This window comes from Lytechinus pictus, chromosome 9 (genome assembly GCF_037042905.1).
Source record: "Lytechinus pictus isolate F3 Inbred chromosome 9, Lp3.0, whole genome shotgun sequence".
Lineage (NCBI taxonomy): Eukaryota > Metazoa > Echinodermata > Echinoidea > Temnopleuroida > Toxopneustidae > Lytechinus > Lytechinus pictus.
This window is the reverse complement of record NC_087253.1, coordinates 19,411,092-19,437,653: the sequence shown is the minus strand read 5'-3', so window position 1 is coordinate 19,437,653 and position 26,562 is coordinate 19,411,092. Positions and strand designations below refer to the sequence as shown.

The 26,562-nt window shown below is 36.9% G+C and overlaps 1 protein-coding gene across 2 annotated transcripts; it reads left to right on the top strand.

Annotated features, from left to right (window-relative positions):
• The first annotated feature begins 2,534 nt into the window (after positions 1 to 2,534).
• Positions 2,535 to 24,997, top strand: LOC129268155 (zinc finger protein 143-like). Of its 2 annotated transcripts, none has more exons than XM_064104878.1 (15): positions 2,535 to 2,614; positions 4,793 to 4,941; positions 5,842 to 6,130; positions 6,567 to 6,647; positions 7,320 to 7,391; positions 8,020 to 8,109; positions 8,546 to 8,613; positions 10,013 to 10,072; positions 11,309 to 11,437; positions 15,031 to 15,232; positions 15,884 to 16,063; positions 21,707 to 21,925; positions 22,312 to 22,466; positions 23,195 to 23,365; positions 24,252 to 24,997. In XM_064104878.1, exons 2-15 carry the CDS (start codon positions 4,798 to 4,800, stop codon positions 24,387 to 24,389), a joined length of 1,998 nt encoding a protein of 665 aa, XP_063960948.1. In that variant the 5' UTR covers positions 2,535 to 2,614; positions 4,793 to 4,797; the 3' UTR covers positions 24,390 to 24,997. The 2 variants fall into 2 exon arrangements, with proteins under 2 accessions (XP_063960948.1, XP_063960949.1); XM_064104879.1 differs by lacking the exon at positions 2,535 to 2,614 and adding an exon at positions 2,935 to 3,010.
• The last annotated feature ends 1,565 nt before the right edge of the window (positions 24,998 to 26,562 follow it).

Genomic DNA, 26,562 nt, shown 5'->3' with positions numbered 1-26,562 from the left:
TGTATAGACGAAATTGATAGTAGACCTAGTGACTTAATTAACCATGATGGTGTGATACAATCTAAGAATTAGACCATATGGCTGTTGACCAAGCGAGTTAGCCATGATGATCTCAGATTTGAGAATAACACCATCTGCTAGCAGACTGAGTGGACTGAAAATCAAATTCTAGCTTATTTGACTCATGTTATGCATATATGGGAATGACGATTATCTGGACTCCGTAACACAGGCTAGCGATTGATCGCTAAATGAAATGACCTATCAAGATCACCGTTGCATGCGCATTTTGCTAAGGAGACTGACTAGGAACCAATCAGAATTGTTCTTTCAAATTAGTGATCAAACGCTTATCTTTGTGTTACGGGGCCCTGATTAGATGGGCGGGTAGGGGGAGGGGTCATTTGATGTCATTTGAAAAATTATAGATGTTGGGAGTGTAATATATTCTTGACCTGGGCCTGTTTCATCAAACTTGTTCTTGTAACATTAACTTTGCAATTAATTTGAAAGCTACTGAAATTCTTTAATCTGGTTGGTTGATATTACACTATATTTGTCGTAGAAATTGTGTATTTGACCTAGTACTTTTTATTGTAACAATTCTTAATTAACCTTACCCTGGGAATGGTTTAAGAATCAGTTTTAATTGTATACAGTGGTGAATCCATATATGCAGACAATAAATTTTCACATGGAAATCGCCTTGAAATGGAAGTGCCTTAATATATTTTAGATCCAGAATATGTATATATATATATATATATATATATATATATATATATATATATATATACATGAATATTTTTTTATACAAGTATAATATAATGAACATAAGTTTCCAATTGATATAGGATTTAAAAGGTTATGAAGTTTTGATGGATTTTATTTTTGTTTAAAGTGATTTATTCAGTCAGGGATTATTCTCATTTTGATGTTGATTTATCCCTAGCTTTTTTAATTTCTTATTAGATTTATATTTTTATTCTGTCAAAGATTTAATTCAGTTTAATTTTTAGCAGAGCTCATTGAAAATGAATAGAATCTATTCAATTCTTGAATCTGTAGAAACCAGCTGGCTCATTCGATTGTAAAAAATTGTACTTGTTTTTCAACTGTACTATTGTAGGCATATTGTAATCATGTATTGGTGCTATATATCTGATTCGATGTCAAATATATGAACCATCTTCCATACAGGTTCTCATTTGAAATAAAGTTTTAATGGTCAACACCAATTCTGTGCAAAGAGAATGTGTATTTCATTGACCTCAATTTATAGATAGCAAATTAGGGTCCAGTATCACAATAAGCTTAGCGGTTGATCATGGGGCTGATTTTTGTGATCGATTGCATTGATTATTGTGTATGATCAATTGTAAATATCAGGACTATGATCAATAACTAGTATATGTTACTGGGCCCTGGGCTCCGTAACAGGAATGTTTGCCATCAATCGCTAAATGCCAGTCAAGATTGGTGTTGCATGCACCTTTGATCAAAATACGTACCCCCAAGTGGTTCTTTCGCGATTCATTCAAAACATAACTTAGGATACATTTAAAGGCACAAATTTTTTGACAAGCAAAATAAAAAGTATATCAAACTCTGTTGATATGGGGGGGGGGGGGGGCAGGTATATATAGGAGTGTGAAAAAGTGTAATAGGAGGAATATTTAGGCAATGTAGTGAAATAAAGATTCAGGTTGATTGAAATTTGATGTCTGTACCTGCAGACCAAAACAAAAATGAAAATTTGAACGAAACCGAAAAATTATGTAGAATAAATAAAGAAAAAGAGGGGATTCTGGTGATGGAATTTAGTATTTTCCTAGAATGCATTCCATTCAATTTCATTTTAAAGTCAATTTTTAGATGACTCATTCACTGCCTGCAAATTTTGGTTTGAGGAGGGTGTCTTCTGAATTTCTTCTGTTTTTCTCTTTCAATTATCTCTGCCATATCTTAACTTATTCTTTTTGTCCTAGCTATTTTTTTATCAATCACATTTTCTTAATGTCAAGGAAATTATTTGGCAGGTATTCATTTTTGACGTTGTAGGCCCTATAAATAGTAGTTGAAATGTGATAATTAATATAATGTCCAATCAAATATTTTCAAGACGTCACATTTGTCTGTGTAAACAGAAAATATTTTCAATCAAAAAAAGAAAAATAAAAAAAGTAATCCTCCTTGGCGGGGAATCGAACCCCGGTCTTCCGCGTGACAGGCGGAGATACTCACCACTATACTACCAAGGAATTGGATGACGATAAGGACGCATGATATAATATAATTGTTTGTCTCAGGACCTTTCTCTATGGTTTTTGAGGGGTGGATTGCTATGCAAATCTATATGTTGTCAATTATATATTTTATTGTTTTAATCAGTGTATAACTTAGACTTTTATTTTAATGATCATATATATTTATTTATTTTCAGTAGGGTTTATAAATTCATGCTTAAAAGACTTTAAAAAAAATATTTGTATTCTGACATACGCCGATAGTCTTGGCTCCCCCCGTTTTAGGTGAAGAGGGAATATGAGCGAGCATGCGCAAACACGCTACCGACATTTCTTGCTCAGCGAGCTTCGTGAGCGAAACATTTGAGGTGAGAATTTAGTTGATTTTCCATTCGAATCACTATTAAATCCATATTGTGTTTTACAATTCAATTTTTATGACTTTTGAAGGACACATCTAATTAATTTGCTGAAGATTTTTTATTTTTTAACAAGGAATTTAAAGTGAAATGCATTGTAGGAAATGAATCCCATAATTCTTAAATTGCAAGGCTGTTAACCCGTTGCCCGTAACTGTGAATATATTCTAAATGTTCAGCGTTCGCCGTACGTGAAGAGAGAAAATCCTCGTTTAGGGGCAGACTTTTCAATGCTTTGCCCCGTTGCATCGTGGGCTTACCCAGAAAGCATAGCCAAATATCCCAACATTCCCTTTTATTTTCTGCTAAATAAGTACACATTTATAGTCTGCTTGTGAAACGAATGTATGAAGTTTTTTTACTCTAAATTCATATTTGAGTCATATGATTATCATTCAGAATCATAGAAGATCGGGACTGCGTTTTAAAATAAATGTTGCGCATCGGGGAAAGGGAGGGCCAGGGAAGCCTCTCGTGAGTGATTGTTGGACCGCATTTCGTTATCTCAATTCAGCTGCCGAGTGGGGCGGGATGTTGCGTGACAGTTCTGCCGCGTGCGTCGGCCTGGACCTTGGACTCGTAAGCGCTATGCGCCGCAGCTTCAACTTTCTGTAGGGGGTCGGGTGTCCGGACACTTTATCTTTTTGAAGCCCTCTTTTTTGTTTTTGGATTACACTAGAAATATGAATTCAATACTTGCAATCATCTTCTATTTTGTTCTTTATAATATTTCCTAACATTTTGTACTAAAATTAAATTGATGAAACTTCGCTTGTAAATTTTTCCAAATGATCTTTCTAAAATTGATCGTCCGGACACACAACCTGTCCGGACACACAACAACTGGGTATACTAGTCAAGTACGATGCAGCAAGCAAGACGTCTCACTCTCAGCTCAGCTGGGGCAGCGCTGGTCATCGCTTATGCTCCTTGGCTTGAGTCTTGACCTTAGCTTTACTTCGACCTATTTCTCTCTTTGTTTCTCACCGTAATTGGTTCAGCTGCAGCATGGTGAACACTAATTTTTGGTTGATATAATAATAATAATAATAATAGTTGGATTTATAAAGCGCTTTTTGCCAGAGGATACAAAGCGCTGCTATTATTACCCTGGCTTTAGCTCGAGCTACCATCACCGGCGCTCAGTGCATGCAAGGATTTACTCCTGCCGGGTACCCATTCACCTCACCTGGGTCGAGTGCAGCACAGTGTGGATAAATTTCTTGCTGAAGGAAAATACGCCATGGCTACGATTCGAACACACGACCCTCTGTTTCAAAGGCGAGAGTCAGAACCACTAGACCACGACGCACCCGTAATCACATTATATCTATCATGATATTAATACAATTGACTAATAGTAATAATTTATGTTTTTTTTTTCAAGAAACCATGACAAGGCATGTTTGGATATATAATTAAATTGGCAAACCAGGATGTAAAAGTTAAAACTTAATTATGGGTTAAAAATAAGGTCCACATACTTTTTTTTCTTTTGGGGGGGGGGGGGGGGCGGGGCATATTGTACTTTTGTAGTTTTTCTTTTTCCTATAACCTTAATTTAACAAGGTCAGGAGCTAGTTAGGGCAGCTGCTGTAATTTAGGGGGCTTGAAATAGAAACCCGCAAAAGAAAAATTAGATAATAATAATACATGAGATTTATATAGCGCACTTTAATTAAGCACCCCCCCCCCCCGTTTTAATGTGAATTTAATGCATCAAAATTATATTCTGTAGTGTAGATGCTATCTACAGGCTAATTCAGTAATTGAAAGGGCATTTATTAATTTAGACCTCCAAAAAACACAAAAAAGACCTGTAATCATGACTCCTGTCTTATCTATGTAAATTCAAATAGTGCCTAGCTATATCAACAACATGGCTATAGTATAGGCCTGCTATACTGACACGTATTGTGATAAATGGTCTACCATGTCTAACATTATAATGTCAAATTCAAATAAATGATATTAATAACTCAAAATAAGTAATGTAATCTGACAAGTTAGAAACAAATGAAATAAAAAGAGAGAAAAATAATTATACAGCGCTTAGTCTGCAGCACCTAACTACCAATGAAATATTAATAAATCTCCAATCATTTCTATGTTTATTGATAATCTCAGGTAAAATGGAAGCAGAACTCGACATTGACAAGGAGCAGATGGAGTCGGAGGTCACCCCCAACCAGGAAGTGATGGGGATGCTCCTGTCCCAGGCATCAGATGGAGAAGATGGTCAGCTTCAGATTCAACCTGATCCTATTGGTGAAACAGTAAGTCAGATCCGGAGGGGGGGGGGGGGGGGCGCACTTCCATTAACGAGTGGATACCATGCGCGACCATGGGGTCTCGAAAAGCACCCTAATTATTTTCCATATTCTGAAAATGCACCCCTTAACAAGTATTGGCATGTGAAACCCTACCCTTAACAAGTATTGGAAACAAAACGATACTCTTGGCAAGTATTCCCTGAAGTCTGTTTTTTGGTCGCGCATGGTATCCACTTGTCAATGTAAGTGCCCCCCCCCCCCCCATGAGTCAGAACTTTATCTCAACTTTATTTATTTTTTGTTAGCAAGTCATTAATTTTCAATAAAAAGAAAAATCATATGAATCTCAAATCTTAAAATAATAAATGAATCAGTATCAAACTGAAAAGAGAGGGTGAAAAGTAACCTAGGCCAGTATGATAGTATTACCAGTTACTTGTAGAATAAAATACATTTCAAGTGAAAGAAAGTACAACAATTTTATTTAAACTAGGAAAAGGCCAGTACTGGTGGTGGACAAGAAAACCAAGGATTATCGATCATACATTCTTGCAGGAGGACTATAAAGTATCAAATGGGATCAGAAAATATATAATATTTTACGTATGTAGTATATTTGGAATAATTCTGGAGAAAAATCAACCACAATCTTGTATCCTTTCTGAGATCAGAAATCTAGAGCATCTTGAATGTGGCAGTCACTTTGCATTACATAACGATAAGGTATTTTTTTATGAGCAAAACTACCGGTAAGTCAAAGTAATTCATACAATAATTTCATATACCGGTACAAATAGAACAGTGAGCCCATTCAAAGTTCAAATCCAGCAGGTTTTGGGGGAATTTTTTCACCCTCTTGAAGCAACAACATAACAAGCCTCATATTATTTTAACGAATTCCAGCCTCCGGATGAAGTAGGAGGTGTAGCTGTCGGAGAAGCTGGCGGAATGGATACTGTAGGAGTACATGCAGTGGGAGAAGCAGGTGAAGGAGACGCTGGAGCTCCTGGACAAGTAGGTGAAGTAGTTGTGGGAGTTGCAGGAGAAGTAGGCGGAGCTGGCGATGCAGGAGAAGATGATAATGAAGATGGATCCATCCTAGAGGGGACCAAGTTGAACCTGATGGATGACACCTCTAGTCTTCAGGCGGTACAACTTGCAGACGGCACCACGGCTATCATACAACAAAAAGGTAAAGTATGTGTAAGTTAACATGAAGGGGGGGACTGAAGTTTAAACATGAATTTTGTTAACATTCCACATAATATAGATTCATTCAATATTGCTTTGTAGTTTGTATATCCTACAGAGTAAGTGTGTCCCAAATCTCATCTAATTAAAGAGCAAAAAATATGTATTTTAAACATAAAGACCACATCTTGTTATGATGGAGTTATCGCACGTAAGGGATATTTTATTTTTATAAAACTTGTCTATTCTTCTAGCAAGTGGGCCTGAAAGAAATTTGTAAAATGGTAGAAAAAAAGTCAACTGCTTTTTTATGTGATGAGATGGATTGAACTTTGTCAGATATAACAAATCTGATGAATCCACCATCGATAGATGTTCTCAAACCAGATTTCTTCTTGTCTAAAAGGCTACGTATTTTGCATTCGTTTTACACATAGGAAGTGGGGGTATTTTAGAAGGCCAGGCTGTACAATTGGAAGATGGAAGTACAGCATTTCTTCATAATTTGAGTGAGAAGGGTGAGTATCAAAATATTTTCCTTCAAAGTTTGATTTGTTTTTGCCACCTTAGACAACTTACCGTTGTAAACTGGGCATATAATCATAAAGTTGTCATGGCCTAAAATCTTGAGTCTGGACTATGAACTACAAGATCTGGGTTTCTAAACCTATCACAGCACTTGCGTCCTTTGGTAAGGTGGTTGGTTATCAATAGCATGTCTCCTTGAAATGCAAAATCCATGAAGTAAAAATATCAACCATTTACCCTGGAAACTCATACTAATGTAATAATTTAAAATTATATAAAACCCACCAAAATGATATATTTATGAAACAATTTGGTCCTTTAACCGATATTTGTCTATTGAATAATTTTACAATATTATGAAGTACTAATGAACATCTTTTTGTGCCGATTTAGTATGATAACTTTATCTGATCAATTTGCTTAATTAAATATCAATTTTTCTCCGATCTCATTTTTTTATTTCTTGAGACAATCAAATGTCAATGTTAGCCTGTTTCAATCTATTCAGAATTCATTTTACAAATATAGGTAATGGGTTCTTTCACTTATCATACCATATTTTGTATATTCACCATATTTTTTAACCATAAAATGAATAAAATATATATGAAAGGATTTTTCTCAAAAAATGGATGGAATATTTTTTTTATCATTTTCAAAAGGATTTGGAGAAGGTCAAACAGTTCAACTTGAGGATGGATCAGCAGCATACATCATAAGAACAAATGCAAAAGGTACCAATTCATTTATTTCTTCCTCCACCCCCACCCCTCATGTTTTAAAGGGGAGTTCACCCTGACAGTAGTAAAGTTAGTATTAATTTAAGAGAAAATATTGATGAAAGCTTGATGAAAATCAATCAAAGAAAAGGAGAGTTATGAATTTTGAATAAGTTTTAATTTGTTACTTTAACCCTATATTAACTGGGATATTTCAGACCAGGATATACTGGGGGGTCAAATTGACCCCCTCCCCAGTTAGATAAGGGTTAAATGCGAGCTGCTTTCGCATATATTATGTCACATATATTTTTCGAAGTTCCATTTTTTTTAATGGAATGTGATGAATACAAGTATATTTCTTGTAGAAGGGGGTGTGAAATGATATGTTTGATATATCCCTTGCAATAAGAAAATCGTTTTCTATTTTTTTTAGAAAAGGGCAATTTGGGGAATCATATCACGTGACATATGGGTGATCTGCTCGTCTGTGACTTCCCAAAATGAAAACTTTTATTTGCAAAGGTGGTGAATTTACTCTGCAAGGGTTTTTTATGTTTACTCTAAATTAGTGAGTACATTCTAGACTAGAGTGAAATTGTGATATCTCAATATGATTTTTTGTTCATGTTCTCTTTTAAAGTTGACAATGATGGAATGCAGGCAGTGCAGCTGGAGGACGGCACCACAGCTCTGATACAGACGAATGTCACTGACTTTGATCAGTCACATAGTGAGTTGATGCATAGATAGTCGGATGGATGGATGGGTGATAGATAGATTGAAATATATGGATTGAAAAATAGATGTATGGATATATAAATAGATAAAAGGATGGATTGATAGATTAAATAGATAGACAGATAGATAGAAAGATGTATAGATAGATTGATGAATAGATGGAGGTATAGATAGATGGACATAGATATATATTTTTCTTCTTGGATAACATCCGGATTTGAAATCCTACAGCAGCTCCGGCAAGGTGTAGTAAATACGTAACTGGTAGGAAGGAATTCCTTGAATGCTTAAGCACGTTATTAAGAAAGCATTGTTTTTATTATGCTGGGTTGAAAGTATGCAGCACTTCTAAACATTGTGTAAAGTACAATATAAATGTTGCATATCATTATTATTATTTTTTCATTTTGATGTGATTTTTTGTTCAGGTGCCTTTTCCTCAGAGGATCCGATAGATGCCCATTCTTTAAATGTGCTAGATCAATATGCAGCTCAGGTAGAGTCTATGGCCCGTATTCTGAAGTCGGGTTTAATTTAAACTCTGATTTAAAGTTGTGGTTTAACTATGGATAGCCAATAGTGGCATAAGCATCTTACAGTAGAATTTCAAATGTATCAGCTCATTTCTCTCAAAAATCATTCTTAACTGTTTCGGAAGGATAAATAAGATAGCTTTCTTCACCATTCACAAATTAATAAAGAGCACAGTAAACATAACAAAATACATACAATGTAAATTAAATTTTAACATTTTTGGCTTTCCATAATTTTAGCACAGAGTTAGACCATGGTCTAAGTAAGACCCGAGTTCAGCATACGGGCCTATTAGTATATTATATACAATGATGATATGCAGTGGCAGACCGTGACCCGGAGGAGACAAAGCATTGGGGGGGGGGGGGCACAGCATTGTTCACAAACAATACAGTGCCCCTCCAATGCTTTGTCTCCTCCGGGTCACGGTCCGCTACTGGTGATATGGCTCCTAAGTAATAAATTGATTGTCTGAAATCTATCAAATTATTTATTTCAGCTAAAAGACAAGTTTTTTAATGACCAGTCATGGGCCCCGTTGCATAAAAGTTACTACTATGGTAACTTTGCCATTCAATGTTAACTACCATGGTAACGCTATCAGCAGCCAATCAAAATCAAGGATTCCATGCAAGTTACCTTTGCATGGCAAAGTTACCATAATGGTAACTTTTATGCAACAGGTGCAATGGTTTTTAGGCGAGGCTGGCTCATCAAATAACAAAAATCCCTTCAGTACTTTATAAAATATGTCATCCACATGATTTTTCTCAGGCCTTAGGAAAATTATCTACATTTGTTACTTTTGAAACAGTCCAAATCACTTCAATGGCTTCCTTTTAAAGAAAGGATTATGTTCAAATTACAATTGACCATATACAAAACACTGAATAAACAGGCTCCAGAGTATTTAAGTAATTGTTTGTTTCTGTATACACCAATTAAAGCACTTAGGTCGGCCGGTGACCCTCTTCATCTCCCATATTCATTAACTCTTACATTAGCAAGTGATCAAACTTTTACTGTGTCAGCTTGGAAATGCTGGAACAATTTGCTACTGATAAATAGATTAGTCTCCATCACTAACAATTTTCAAAAAGCATTAAAAAACCCACATCTTTTGTAATTTGTAGTTTTAAGATTATATGACTCCATTCATTGTAAGCATGTTGGTCCTAATGGCAAAAGCCCAGTATAAGTAATAATATTGATAATAATACCTTAGTATTCATACAACACTTTGCTGTAAATTATCATCTTAGCAACTCCCATTAGAGTCATGTTTTGCCATGTTTTTTTTATACTTATCTAGTAATGGTCACTGGAGCACTTCTTGTTAATTATTTTTTGTCCTTTTGTAGAGTTCTGGTGAACAAGCAGGTTCTTTGCAACTAACAACAGGAGGTCATGATTTTGCTTCGGTAAGGATCAAAACAACCCTTTTTTTATTCAATATAGAATATGTGATCAGCCATTCCAAAACCATCACTAAGGCGCCAAAAATGATATACTTGTATAACTTGTCAAAATTGATCAGCAATAACCCTCAAAAGTACTTGCTTGAATGCAGAAGAAATTGAGCATTAGCTTAAAAAACAACGAGAAAACAAGGTTTGAAGTTTTGCGTTCACTCACATATATAAGTGCACACTGTGCAATCTGCATGAAACTTCCAAGCAGTCCACAAAGAAATGTTTGAAAGAAAATCGTGTATCTTGTCTTTCATCCACTTTACAACTACAGATTATTCTTTCAAATAAGCTAATTTTCGAATTCTCGCTGTTTGAAGACTATTACCAAATTACTATTTTTGCAATTTACAGAGAACCTTCCCTGGAGACTTATTGTTGGTTTGGGTTGACTGATCACATATTGAAATAAAACTGGCTGATATTTTCACAGTGAGGTTTTGTTTTGATTCATGAAAAAAGTTAGAATTTTGCTATTGGTAAATCCACATTTAATATACTTTTCTATTGCATGTTGCAATTTATATTTTTTATTCAATTCATTAATTTTGTTTTTAGATATGGGTTGAATTAGTACCGGTTTATATTGGCTTTCATTTATGAAAAATGTTAGAATTTGACCAATTCTGAATTCACATTGTTTCCATTGTTTGTTGGAATTTGCTTCTTTAATTTTGTATGATATAATTCACATGAATTATTATAGTACCCTCTACTTAGATTGCATTACTTCCATTTGTTAAAGTTCCCAATAGATGAGAATGAGATTGACAAAATGTTAACCTTTATACATTTTCATGTAATAGTGTGGGTAATAATGTTTGCTTGAAATTGTTTCCATTAACAAAGTCATTTTTTTCTAATATACATGTAAGTTTATTTCTATTTGTCATCATAGTATAATATGTACCCAATCTTTTTTCTTCACAGTCAAATTGTATTTTTTTTTCCAGGGCATTAATGAAAACAGCTTTTGTTGATAATTTAGACCTGTATAAATATATTCTAATAAATAAAAAAAATATATTTATAAATAAATTCAAAAATTTCGAGTTTAAAGTTTCAAGTTTAAATTCATTCAACCTATCATAAAAAAAAAAAAGATGTGGGGTTCCACAAGGTTTTCTTTTGGGGCCTCTCCTGTCCTTGTTATATGTATAAATCTATTCAAATTTGTTTCCTTCTCAGCGTATGCAGGTAACGGTAGGTTCTGTGGGAACTACAATGCCAACCAAAGTTGAAGGGATGTCGAGCAAAACCTTTCAATGTCCGCACGAAGGTTGTGGGAGGATGTACACTGCCTCACATCATCTTAAGGTTCGTAATTAGACTGAAGTAAAAGTAGATTTGATGGGTGGTATTCTGATAGTCATGGTTTAGTTTACCTCAAGCGATGTTCGTGCAGGCTCCACTCCACTTCCGCTACATTATGCTCCACCTACCCAAACATCGAGCCCGTGAACTCGCTCTATTTTTAAAGATCGTGATGTTGCATGAATTTTATATTTTCCCCCTTTAAAATCCCACCTTTGTCACTCGGAATATCAGAGCGAGTTCACGGGCTCGATGTTCGGGTAGGTGGAGCGTAGTTTAGCGGTAGTGAAGTGGAGTGGAGCCTGCACGAACATCGTTTGAGGTAGGCTTAGTTAAACCTGGGTTAACTTAGACCACACTTTTATGGAGTGCCAGTTGTTAATCCATTCTACAATTTAAAAAATTATTCTCATCGTGCTGCAAAAAAATTGTCAAGAAATTAATTGACTTGTGATCGAGTGGGAAGAATATAAAAATACAAAAATTTTATGGATATTGTTGAATTAATTGATACATTGTAATTGCCACAAATTTCAAAGAAATATTATGTAGCCCAGCACTCCATAGAAGTTTGGTTTAAAATTCGAGTTTATACTAGGCTTAACCCTATCTAGGCCGGGGTATTTTGGGAGTTCATATGGCCGGGGGGGGGCGATCTCGGCCGTCGACCGCGCGATTGCTCCGAAAATTGGCACGTAGGTTGCCTGGGACATAATCTACACAATTGTACAGTAATTTTTTTCATGTGAATCGCTATTAAAGTTGAATTAAGAAGACGATTCCAAATATTGAGATATTTACATTAATAGCAACCTTACAACCCCCCAAACACTAATAGGTGATTCGACCCCCCATTTTCTTTTTTCAAAATAGTGAATTTGAACGATTTATCCCTACCCATTTTCCCTGAGTTCGCTCCTGCAATGCCTACCGAGACGGGTGTTCTTTGAGTGTGACGTCACCGGGGGGTATTCGGTCCCGGTGTAGTAAACAAGGCAGTGCCGTTTTGTGTACTATGCACGTACTCCTTCATATGGAATAACTGCAGTTGAAGTTGTATCTGCGAGCCATAGAACTTGCAAAGAGGAAATGATTAAAATATTTGTGGCCGTACTATTATTCCAAATATGTGAATTCCCTCAGAATGATACCATAGACCCTAAAGGAATAATTTCAAGGTGAATAATATGAAATTTGATCGAGATCTTCTCACCAGTCGATAACGTAGCAGACGTGTTATTATGACATATTTATCCGCGTGTGACGCGGCTCTTGCAAAAAAACACAGTTGGTTGCGGAATTGCTTTGTGCCGACCGGCCGCCCGCTCCGGCACAGCTAGCTGTCGAGCTACCGTACCGTTCTTGTTGTCTTCAATCATAGAGATGTATACTAATTACTATATATCTTTCTGTCTTCAACTCACTTCCGAATTGCGTTTGTATGTGTGACGGTGACCCCTAGCGTAATTAAATATAGAAAACAACTCAGAAGGCCGAGAAAGAATACTATACGTTTGGTTCAAGATTGTTCTGTGGAATGAGCTATGAGTGGAAATGATCCAGAGGATATAAAAGTGGAGTCAAAGACAAAAGAAAAGAAGAAAAAACGCCAGGGGATCGCTGCACGGCCATGAACTAAGTCGACATACCAGACCATAACAGTACACTCAATGCCTGGGTGTTGTGTGTACTAGTATTATGCGTTCAGCGCGCGCTGAGCTAGCCGCCGGAATTACTTTCCAGCTACTCACTTGATTGAACATCGTGATAAAATAAATGAGAAATAGTGAATATCATTCAATAACTCACTGTTTGCTATCTTACATCATGATTGAAGAGTTCATGGTGGTTATTCATACTGTTTTTTAGACAGGGAAAGTAAAGATTTGTACATATCAGTCATATTTGTTTGATTTGAGTTGCTTTGAAAAAAAATTGTAAAATATCTTTCTCTCTCTGCATAGCATTTCTGTATGACATTCAGGCACCTCTTATACTAAATTCCCCCCGGTGACGTCACACTCCGAGTGACTTTTCTGTACACTCGTCTCTCGGGCTCTGACAGGTGGCTAATTTCATAGACTTTCAAAGCAAAATATCGAGAAGGCAGAGGATTATTGTGACATGCTATGTGTTTGAACAACTTATATATACTATATATTGTATGTAGAACCTATATTTATGGAAACTCACCCCCTTCTTAATTCAACTTTAAGTAATAATGCTATTTTATGCGTAATTAGTATGCGAAATCATACTTTCTCCTCTAACTCCCTAAATAAAGCTCCAAATGTTCTAATTTTTGGTATAGAAACTCTGAGTGGTATTCTTAGCAAGTGTACTTGAACAAAATTGCGATATCAAATTATTTTCTTATGTATTATATTGTTTCTTGAAATTTCTTATGTATTTCTCTGTTTTTTTACCTTTTGTTTTTCATTGTTTTTTCAATGAAATTTGTTGGGGACTCTTCTGAGATCATAAAAAGCATAAAATAAATACATTTAGACCAGCAAAACTAAAAATAATCATACATTTATGATATTTGGTTGAAAACACAATTTGCATTGACTTTGTACACAAAATCACGTTTTTGAGCAATTTTTTGTCTGACATGCACTTACACAATGTTGCGTAATTTCGGAACCACATACTCGGGTGACGCAACATTGGTCTCAAAAGTTGCGCGAGACTTAAAAGTAAAAAGTCAGCGAGCGGCTTGGTAAATTTTTTTCGCACCGTGAAGATATTGCGCGAATCGTTGAGGGGGGCCTCCGAGGCCCCCCCCCCCCCCCCCCGCCTAGATAGGGTTAAACCTAGCTTGATTTAGTTATCAAATTACAACTGAGTACAAATGAGTTTTACCCATGTGGGATGGTGAAAACTATCTGAGTAGGTCTTACACCAAGCGTTTATTAAAGGTCAAGTCCATCCCAGCAAAATATTAATTTAAATAAGTAGAGAAAAATCAAACTAGCATAACACTGAAAATTTCATCAAAATCGTATGTAAAATAAGAAAGTTATGGCATTTTAAAGTTTCGCTTATTTTTCACAAAACAGTGATATGCACAACTCGGAGACATGCAAATGAGTCATTCGATGATGTCCATCACTCACTATTTCTTTTGTTTTTTTATTGTTTGAATTATACAATATTTCATTTTTTACAGATTTGACCAAAGGGACCGACTTGACTGAACCATTTAGTATTAAACAATGCTAATTCCACATGTTCAGGGAGGAATTAATCACTGTTTCACTTGACAATGAGGAGAAAATTCAAATATCTCATATAATAAAATACAAAAGAAATAGTGAGTGGATGACGTCATCAGTCTCCTCATTTGCATACCGACCAGGATGTGCATATAAATGTTTTGTGAAATTAAGCGAAACTGTAAAATGTCAACTCTCTTATTTTACATCCGATTTTGATGAAATTTTCAGTGTTATGCTTGTTTGATTTTTCTCCTTTTCTTCAAATCAATTTTTTGTCGGGGTGGACTTGTCCTTTAACCAAGAGAATTTAAACACTCTTGATGATATACCAATACCTAATGTCTCTTCCTATCTATGCTTTATACCATCTTCTAGGTTCATGAACGTACTCACAGCGGTGTGAAACCCTACCGTTGTGAACACCCCGGCTGTGAGAAGGCATTTGCAACAGGCTATGGCCTTAAGAGTCACACTCGCGTTCACACTGGTGAAAAACCGTACCAATGCGTCCAAGAAGGTTGCAACAAAGCATTCAAAACGTCGGGAGATCTGCAGAAACACACAAGAACGCATACAGGTGTGTTGTTCTTTTCACCCCTAGAGGAATACTGCTGTCATTAGGTCAAGATTGATTTTGGTTTGCTCCTGCTCCTCAAATTGGCAACAATCATTGATTTTCTATTCATTTTCGAAAAATATAATATGCATGTAACATGCTTTAAAATGAAATATGTTGGCACAATTGTAAGAAGAAGTTGCCAATTTGCATTCTTATGCATTGATTTTTATTTTTTTTAAATTTATTTACATGTTTATTCATATATTCATTCATTTATCTATTTATTTCCAGCTTTATTTCAACAGGCTAGCCTCTTCAGTTGCCAAACTGCTATCACTGAGGGCCCTGCACATTTTCTTTGTTTTCATTGCGTTGCCAATTTAGTCTGTGTACTGATTAGTAAATGCTTTTATTCAAGAGCCACACAAAATACTGCTCTGGAAATGGTCTAATCTTTAATTAGAATTCTCTTTCTTATCACATTCCATGTGCAATTGCCTGTACATAGGTTTTGAAATAGCTGTTATAAAAGTATTTACAACATCAATGTTTTTGGCGTAATACCTTTTACTTTCTATTCTCAGTTGATCCGCCTTTGAAATATCCCCTTGAAGGTTGCAAGAAATCTTTTTTCCTCCAACATCAAACAATGTTTTCTATTCTTTTCAGGTGAGCGGCCATTCAAATGTCCCTTTGAAGGCTGCGACAAAGCTTTTACCACGTCAAACATCCGCAAAGTTCACATCCGAACCCACACCGGGGAAAGACCGTACATCTGTCCGAACGAGGGATGCGGTAGAGCCTTTGCCAGCGCCACTAATTACAAGAACCATATGAGAATACATACAGGTAATATTCACAAGATCAAAGTTCAAGTCCGATTATGAACAAACGTTTTGATAATCATTTTACAAATAATAATCTGATCCACGACACAGTATTGATATCAACAACCAATTTTGCCAAATTACAAAAACCATATGAGAAAACATACAGGAAATATTCATAAATGACAAATATGAAGTTCAAGCTCATTCTTTAAACCAAGATTAATAAATTTTGTCAATATTTGACAGGTGTTGTAACACTTGAACAGCTGTGCTTCTTAACCAATCACGACATAGGAAAGTTGTCAGATATGAGAGCTTGTTAGCTAGCAACCTTGATCAAACGCTCCCCTTGATATATTAAGCTGTTTAAGTGTTTAAGACCTCTGTTACACTGGATTTCCTAAGAAGTATTCCCAATTGAAACATGTACTCTAGGGACCTGTCTACATAAAAGATTACCTGCTCATGAAGGTTGCTATTCTTGAAATCGACAGTGGTGAGCCTTGTGCTACTTATTTTCTCGTATCTTATTGACTTTCAATGTTTTGGGCCATTTTAAACCGTTATTTTGGTCAATTTTAATTCATTATTTTGGAGTTATTTGAACATTTTAGCGCACATAAACAATACACGCGCAATGAACTTGGAAACAACGCGAGTGATCAACGCGCGTGTGACATATCCCTGACGTGACGCGATGATGGTCTGTGCAATATAGATGACGTCACAATGGCCGCAGTTAATGTGAAAACTCTCCGACTTTAATAAAGAACTGAAAGCAGAATTGCAAAAACGCGGGCTGAATAAATCTGGTGTAAAAGATACGTTGGTTAAACGACTCCAGAGTGCTATTGATAAAGAAGTAAATGCGGGAGTAAATGACACTATCCTACAATCTCAGATCATTGAAATAAGGAATGAAAACAAAATAGATCAGGAAACTAACACCAAACAATCTGACATTTATGAGCTGTTCAATCTAGTTTTGTCTTCCGTGAATGAGTTGGCCGAAAGGATAACCATTCTTGAAGCTAAGTTCGAGAACGAAGGGCAAGTAGGAAAGGCGAAAAAAACTCTTCATGTAATCGCTGGAACTGTATCGAGAATCAATCTGGTGAGGATTTACAAGCCTTCCATCCCTACAAAGAATCGATTTGATGTCCTTGCGGAACATCATACTGACGCGGAAGCTTGTACTTCGTCATGTCCCTCGGTGAGTGACCAGATCAATGACTACCGAAATCGACATCGCCAACGCCACTTGTCTAAGTCCCCCGTTCTCGCCGAGAACACTGAGGCCAAATCCTTGACTTCGATGTCGACAAGCGACCAGATTAGAGATTACCGTGAAGGTCATCGTCGACGCTTCTTGTCAGAGCAGCTAAATGATGTAATCGAATGTGCTGATACCAAACCCTCGACTTCGAAGACGATGAGTGAAGAGATCACTGATTATCAACAAAGAGATCGCTTGTCTGAACTCCCCGATGTCGTCATAGAAGGTGACTCGATGATAAAACACATCGTGGGCCGACTCCTCAGCCGAAAGCGGAATGTTGTCTGCCATCCAAATCCAGGGGCAAAGGTGGCTAATATCTCCTCGAATGTAACTGAGGGTGTTAAGAGGAAGGGTGACGTCATTCTTCATATTGGGTCGAATGACTTATCGAAGGATAATGGAAGTCCACAGATCGCTGAAAACATTGTATCCTTAGCAGACGCTATCTCAGCGAATGGCTGTGAAGTTGGCTTGTCCAGTATAATTCACCGCAGGTGGGAATCAGCTCATCAGAGACGCCGGGTTGATGTGGTAAATGAGCGACTGAAGAGAGCTTCACGTGAAAGGGGATGGGGTTTCATCGACAACAACAACATCGGTGACAGGCACCTTGGTAAGGATGTAGTACATATAAATAAGGCAGGACAAGCTGTTCTAGCCTCAAATTTTCGACGCTTCATCGAGCGACTTCGAGGGCAAGCTCCACTTGATCAGAATATGACCTACGCTGAAGCTCTGATGGGATCTTCAACGCAGGATTTCGAGGTGATTCCACCCAGAGGGAGGCTGAAATCAACCCCGGTCCATCCTTGGCTTTCACAGACGAAAGATCAACAGGGGTGGCACGAGTATCTACGTTTCGTCAAAGCAACATGCAGCTAAACTCTGTCTCTAACTGTGGTGAATCTTGTGGAAGCCGTGACGAATCTTATTCAATATCACCATCATTTTCTCGTAACTCTTCACAAGTTGGTAATGAGACTTTTAATCACCTTGATACGTCCAGTAGGCCTACTGGTAGTTTTGAAAATGATTTTCAGGAACCATCACATGAACTGAGAAAGGGTAAAATTAATCAATTAGTAAATGGTTCAGTTCCTAGGTTTAGAAACAGAGGCTTAAAATTTGCTCATTTGAATATTCACAGTTTAATTGCTAAAATTGATGAACTTAGATTACTTCTGAGAAATTCATCATTTGATGTTGTCGGATTGAATGAGACACTTTGCGACTCAATGATTGATGATTCTGAATTGCGTATTGATGATTATGTCTTATTACGTAGAGATCGTACGAGACACGGTGGTGGTGTGGCTGTATACATATCGAAGAAGTTCAATTACAAAAAAAGGGATGATCTTATTTCACCAAATTTAGAATGTATTTGGTTTGAATTGCATTATCCAAACAAGTCTCCAATTCTGGTTGGGGAGTTTTATAGACCTCCAAATTCTCATGTTGATTTCTTTGAAGAATTAGACAGAAACTTGGATGCTGCTCTCTTGGAAGATATGAGCAGTATTATTTTGGGTGATTTCAACTGTGATTGTATGCCACAACAAAATGATGTGAATGGGGAAAAAATAATGTTTTATACAAATATGTACGGGCTGAGTCAGCTAATTGATACTGCTACAAGAGTTACAAATACCTCTGCCACTTTAATTGATTTGATATTTGTATCAGACAAAGAACTATACAGTGAATGGGGAATATTTGAAACTAGTATAAGTGATCATTATTTGGTGTATACAATTCGCGATTTCAGTGCTAAGATGTATAAAGATTCCGAATTTGCAGAATTTCGTTCATTTAAAAATCTTGATGAGGAAACATTTTATAGTGAATTGAGAAATATTCCTTGGCAGGTCGTAAAAGATATAGATGATGTTGATGTTGCTTGGGATGTATGGTTGACTTTTTTCAATGATGTAATCAACAGGCACATTCCCTTTTGTAAAAAGCGGATAAGAAAAAAAGCTTGTCCTTGGATATCTGACGAGGTCGTCAAGCTAATGAAGGAACGTGATAAGGTTCATGAGAAAAAGTAAAAAAAGAATATAATGCTAACCAGATTTCACAAAATCAAAACAATAGTAAGAAAATGTGGAGATGTTTGAGAGAACTTGTGCCCAAGTCATTACCTATTTCTCCCAACACCATAAACGTAGATGGAACAGATGTGTCGGGCAATGCAAATATTGCTGAAGCATTTAATGAATTTTTCATTTCAAATGCTACTAATATTACTAAGGACCTGCAAAGGGATACGTCTCAACAGAGAGTTCAAGTAGAAGATGATACAAATGTTGGTTCAATTCATTCTCAATTTGAGCTAGAGTTGATTACTAGAGATTTTGTTTTGAAACAGATTGATAATCTGAGTATAGATAAATCAACTGGGGAAGATCATGTCAGCTGCAAACTTTTAAAGATGACAAAAAATATTATCGCAGAGTCCCTTTGTGATATTATTAACAAATCCCTTACTACTGGAGTTGTTCCTCGTGAATGGAAAAAGGCTCGGGTAGTACCAATATTTAAATCTGGTGATATGTCTTCGTTGAATAATTACCGCCCAATTTCTATATTACCAATCGTTAGTAAAATTTTAGAAAGGGCTGTTCACCAACAGCTAAGTGAATTCTTGGACGTGAATGATTTATTACACCCAAATCAATCTGGTTTTCGGCCTATGCATTCAAAAACTACTGCCCTTGCAAAACTTGTAAATCAGTGGTCGTTAAACATTGATAACAATTTAATTTCTGGAGTTGGGTTCATAGATCTTCGGAAGGCCTTTGATACCGTGGACCATGAGCTGCTTTTAAAGAAATTAACTTGCATTGGTTGTAGTAAGAGGACTATCACTTGGTTCAAATCATATTTATTTGATCGACAACAAGTGACACAATTCAAAGGAGCCAAATCGCACCCTTCAATCGTCAAATTAGGCGTGCCACAAGGGTCAATTCTAGGTCCCCTTTTATTTTCAATATATGTTAATAGTTTACCTGAATGTATTCAGGAAGGTATTATAGATATGTACGCTGACGACACGACACTTACCGTCAGTGCGAATGATGCGACAGTTTTGGAAGAAAAATTAACTGTTGCATTAAACAAGGTCATGGCATGGATTAAAGATAATCAGCTCGTCCTCAACACTGAAAAAACTTGTGTCATGATAATAGGTTTCGTGCTAATCTCAGGAAAATAGATTCTTTCACGATTTCGTTAAACGGTGATTTGATAAATAGAGTTCAATTCACCAAATGCTTAGGAGTTTTGATAGATGAAGAACTGAAATGGTCAAAACAAATTGAAAATGTATGTAAACTTACTCAGAAAAGCATTGGCATAATAAAGAGAGCGAAAAGTTCTTTGCCTGTGCAGTCCTTAAAGTTGCTTTATAACAGTTTAGTGTTGCCAAGATTTGATTACTGTTCTGATGTATGGTCGAATAGATTTCAATCCCATACAATTAAGCTGCAAAAAATTCAGAAGAGGGCTGCAAGAATTATATTGAACAAGACATACGACACACCGTCGGCTGATTTGTTCACAAGTCTTAAATGGATGACACTAGACAAACGATTTGAGTTCAGTCGCGTTTTGATGATATTTAAATGTGTTCATAATTTAGCACCTTCTTACCTTCAGGTAAACTTAACCAATCCAAATGATGTACATGAACACCATACCAGACAGAGAGACAGTGGATATTTACGCGTGCCCAAGTTTCGCACTGATTGTTATAAGTGTAGTCCAATCGTATCTTCAATATTTAAATGGAATAAGCTTGATAATTCAATTAGAACAGCTCCTTCTGTCATTTCATTTAAGAGAATGTTTAAAAGAACTTGTAATTTATAAATAACTTGCGGAACATCCACTGTTGTGCTTATTTTGTGTTAGCATGACCTTGATGATTTGGGGTATATTATCAGTATTTTCAAGATGTCCTTCTTAATTAATTTGATTTATTGATATTTTATTATACGTCAAACGAGTGCCCGTCTGCGTTTTGTTTGCTGCAAAGTTTGTTAATGTTTCGTTTTACATTCAAATCCTAATGTGAATCTTAATGCTGTAACATTCTGTACATACGTTATGCATTTTGTAAATATGTTTATTGTTATTCAGGGCCCCATGGAAGACCACTACTTATTGGTGAATGGGCTACCCTGTCAAAATATCAGAAATAAATAAATAAATAAATCCCTTGGGCAGTCTGACGGTTTGACTGTCAAATTAGTTGCAGCTCAAGCTAGGGGTAACAAAATTTGTGCTTTGTATCCCCTGGAAAAGGTGCTGTATTAATCCAGCTATTATTTCTATTATAATTGTGGGAATAATCTTCTTTTATTGATACATTTGCAGGAGAAAAGCCTTACGTCTGCACTGTTGTCGGCTGCGGCAAGCGTTTCACAGAGTACTCTAGCCTCTACAAGCACCACGTGGTACACACGCACTCCAAGCCTTACATGTGTTCGTCATGCGGGAAGAACTATCGTCAGATCTCCACGCTTGCCATGCACAAGAGACAGGCCCATGGAGAGGACCCTCTGATTGAGGGACTGGAAATAGCCATCGCACAAGGTGAGTTTGCAATTGATCCGATCACTTGCAACTATGGAAAGCCAACAAGATCAACATTTAGAATGCATACATCCATTTAAATTGTTTTCTGAATGTGATGCATCATTGTTGATATTTCTCGGCCCTGTGTGACAAAGGGTTGCGATTGATCTCATCAATCACAAACTATGGAAAGCCAGCAACATTAACATCTAGATCATTATTTCAATTCATTTCTTAAATTTGTTTATCTATTTCTTTATTTTCAAATTCATTTCACAATGTACGGTATGAAAACATGAAAATGTGCATGAAAACAATACAGCGCATTGGACAGATAAAATGGAAAAGTAAGAAAGAATGTCTTGAATATAGTCGTGTATGTATGCATTTTTTGTTTTATGTAGGAGATCGTCCAGACATAGTATCGTTACTAGGAGCGCCTCCGGCCAAGAAGGCCAAATCAGAATACCACATCGGTACTATGAACTTCCAATCTCAGGATAACACCAATGAGAGCAACTCTCAGGATCTGTCAGACACTCTCAATGCAGCAGGAATGGTAAGAAACTTTATGATATGAGTGGTGATGATGATGGTGAGGGTGATTGTTGTGGTGGGCTTTTCAATTTTATGGTGATGGTATGATGGTGGTAATGTAATGATGATGATGATGATGTTGGTGTTGTTGATGATGGTAATGGTGGTGGTGGTGGTGATGGTGATGATGATGATGATGATGATGATAATGATGATGGTGGTAATGATGGTGATGATGATAATGATGATGATGATGATGATGGTGATGATGATAATGATGATGATGATGGTAATGATGATGATGATAATGATGATGATGATGATGATAATGATGATGATGATGGTGATGATGATGATGATGATGATGATGATGATGATGATGGTGATGATGATGGTAATGATGGTGGTGGTGGTGATGGTGATGATGATGATGATGATGATGATAATGATGATGGTGGTAATGATGGTGATGGTGATGATGATAATGATGATGATGATGGTAATGATGATGATGATAATGGTGATGATGATGATGATGATGGTGATGATGATGGTAATGATGGTGATGTTGGTTGTAATGATGTGATTATTACTAGGTTACGTGATGATGAGACAACAATGCCAACATTGAGTAAAATGACAGTGATACATACATTATTACTATGATAATGATTACTATAATGATCATGAGCACAATAACCATCGTAGTATAGAAGAAAAAAAAATCTCTTACCCCTCTTCCAACCTCAGAATCAATCAAAGACCATCATTCTACGCGATGCTAACGGACAGACACGTCAAGTGACTATGGTCTCTGCTCTCAACCGTGATGCTGCCGTCGCTGCTATGAAGGCTGCCGTTGGCAACCATGCCATGTTCCAGTTCGTCTCTGATGGTTCTCTGGCTAATCTCACAGATATGGTAAGCTCAGACATCAACATGGGCGGAAATCCCTGGGTAGTACCCAAAATAGTAGGGGGACACAATATCAAATGTCCCCCCTATTATTTTTGGTCTTTTATGATGGAAAGAAATACATCATTCAAAATCGAAATAAAACATGAACTTTGGACGAAATGACCTTACATTTTGGGTGATAATCTTTTTTATTTTTTTAGCTTGGCAAATTCATTTTGGTCGAAATGTCCTGACATTTGGGGTGATAAAATTTTTTCGTTTTTCTTTTTTTTTGCTTGTCAAATTTTCCAGCCCCTGGTCCCCCCTGATTTCTGCCCTTGGACATCAAAATTAATCCAGTTCCCCATTTATTTAGTTTGGCTTCACCTGTGCTTGGGTAGGGGGAAGCAAACTGAATCGATGGTACAATGTAACTGTTAGTAGTGTGCAGGTGGACCACTTCAATAGGCATTCCCACTTTTGTACGAATACTGCATTGTGTCCCTAACTCTCCTCTACATGAAGTCTCCATTTAACATCCTATCGCATAATGTCTCTTCACTGAAATTTTAGGGTAACAATATTTTGATGATGGTCCCATATTGTACTGCCCTACATGAAATACAATCTTGTTAAATTTTCCATTATTTCCTATAATAATTTATCCATCTTGGGAGTTCAAGCCCGACCGCGCCAGGCCTAAAGACATTAATAGGTGGGAGTTGCTGCTACCCTGTTTGATCAACGATTTAAGGGATAGAGCAATGTTGATGTGGCGCTGCTCGGTGGCTGCCGGGCCCACGATTAATTGCGCAAAATTAGTTTTCTGAGGATTTCTATAACAGATATCTATTTCGAACGATAAAATATTGATTTATCTTTTTCCCCCCTAATTTTTAATCTTACGCAGCAACTCCAAGAGGTGATGGCTGTCAGTGGAGCGCTAGGAGAAGACGATATGGAGGGAGGGAAGCAAGAGGAATGCACAGCAGCAACACAACTCTCTGCTGAAAACACCGAAGCAGACCTTGTTGGCCTTCATTCATGATAATCAGCAATACAGGGTCTGGGAGGGAGGGGGGATGGGAATATAATGTAATTGCTTCTCCTATAATACATGTTATACATGCATCTATGTGACATAACTTATGAAGAGGGGGTGGGGTCAAAGTTTTTGGTATGGGAGCTTTTGTTCTTGTTTCTGTTGTAAGAAATATTTATCCTGACCCCATTTTCTGGGGGAAATGTTTTTTTTTTTTTTTTTTCAATTTCATTTTATGGAGTTTCCTGTTTAGTTATGAAGAAAAAAAATAAAGGCGAAAATTTTGCATAAATGGGCATTGTATACTTGTTGCAGAGTTAAAGGTTTTCACAAAGCATCTCTTTAATTATTATATTTAGACACCCATGGCTTGTATTCTGAGGTTAGGTACCAAAATCCTTGCCTTTGATTGGCTCAGTGGATAGTTGTCAATGAAACTCACTTTTTGTTTTACAGAGCATCATATCGACTATTAATTATTTGTAAATAGTTGTATATAAAACTAAACTATTTTGCCTTGTATATGATGATTTTGAAAGGAGCTTAAATCCTATATGAATATAATTTGTAAATGATGGAAACAAAAATCATTAAAATATTGATATTCTTTCCTACATTGACGTTCGTTGTGAAGTTATTTTCTTAAGAAATTTGATTATATTAATTGAATTAGGTATTTGATTATATTAATTGAATTAGGTTGTTCATGAGGATGAACGAGACATCAATATGGATGGAGAGAAATTTAAGGCGAGGGGTAAAGATATGGAGATGAAAAAGGTGAAATGATGGGAAAGTTTTATAAGAATTATGAGTAAAGGATTGAGAAGGGGAAGAGTGGGATAGAGAAAGAGATTGATGGTGATAACGGGGGAGGGGAAGAGAGAAGGGGGGGGGGGGTAAAAATAATTAGACGTGGAGTGGGAGAGGGGAAAGGCAAAAGATCAGGGAACATATCATCAACTTTTTTGTCGAACAAGTTGTCAGATCTGACAACTTTCCTTGATTCTGATTGGCTGAGAGGCACTGTTACCATGGAAACTGTCAGATAAAACTGAACAACATGAAACACTCCCCAGGTCTCTCATCGCAAATACCCTACACGTCAACACCCAGTACACCGACCCCCTCAAAACCTCACATACACCCACACATAAACCCCACACCTCTGTCCTTGAAATTGCCCTCGAGGCCCCTTCAAAATGTTATATACACCCCCACTTACCCACAATAATAACCCACACATCCTTACAACCATCCCACACACCCTCAAACTTCACACCCATCCTTACAATCCCACACTTATTAACAACGATCCAACACACCCTCCTCAACTGCCTCTAACCTCACACACTTCTGCACCCCCTTGTACCCTAAACACTGTAATATACACCCCCACGGCCCACACACACCTTTACTATCCCACACATCCCAACAACCATCCAACACACCCTCGTAACACACACCCATCCTTACAATCCCACACTTATTAACAACGATCCAACACACCCTCCTCAACCTCACACACTTCTGCACCCCCTTGTACCCTAAACACTGTAATATACACCCCCACGGCCCACACACACCTTTACTATCCCACACATCCCAACAACTATCCAACACACCCTCGTAACACACACCCATCCTTACAATCCCACACTTCTTAACAACGATCCAACACACCCTCCTCAACCTCACACACTTCTGCACCCCCTTGTACCCTAAACACTGTAATATACACCCCCACGGCCCACACACACCCTTGCTATCCCACACATCCCAACAACCATCCCACACACCCTCAAACTTCACATCCACGTACAACGCACCCATCTTCACACTCTCGCACATTGAAAATGATCCCACACCCTCCTAAACTGCCTCAAACCTCACACATTTCCATCCCCTTATACCCTACACACCCACACATACACCCAACACACACCCATCATCCCTCACACCCTCGACCCCCTCAAACCTCCAACACACACACACTCACCATACATACATACACCCACACATTAACAGTTGCATTCAAAATGTGAGTACAAAGTTATTTCTCTTTTCATAGAATATTTTATTACAATTAGGAAAAGAATATATACAACTTTATCAGTGTTTTATACATTGAAAGCACAGGCATAATTATAGTCATCTGACTAATACATATACAACCATA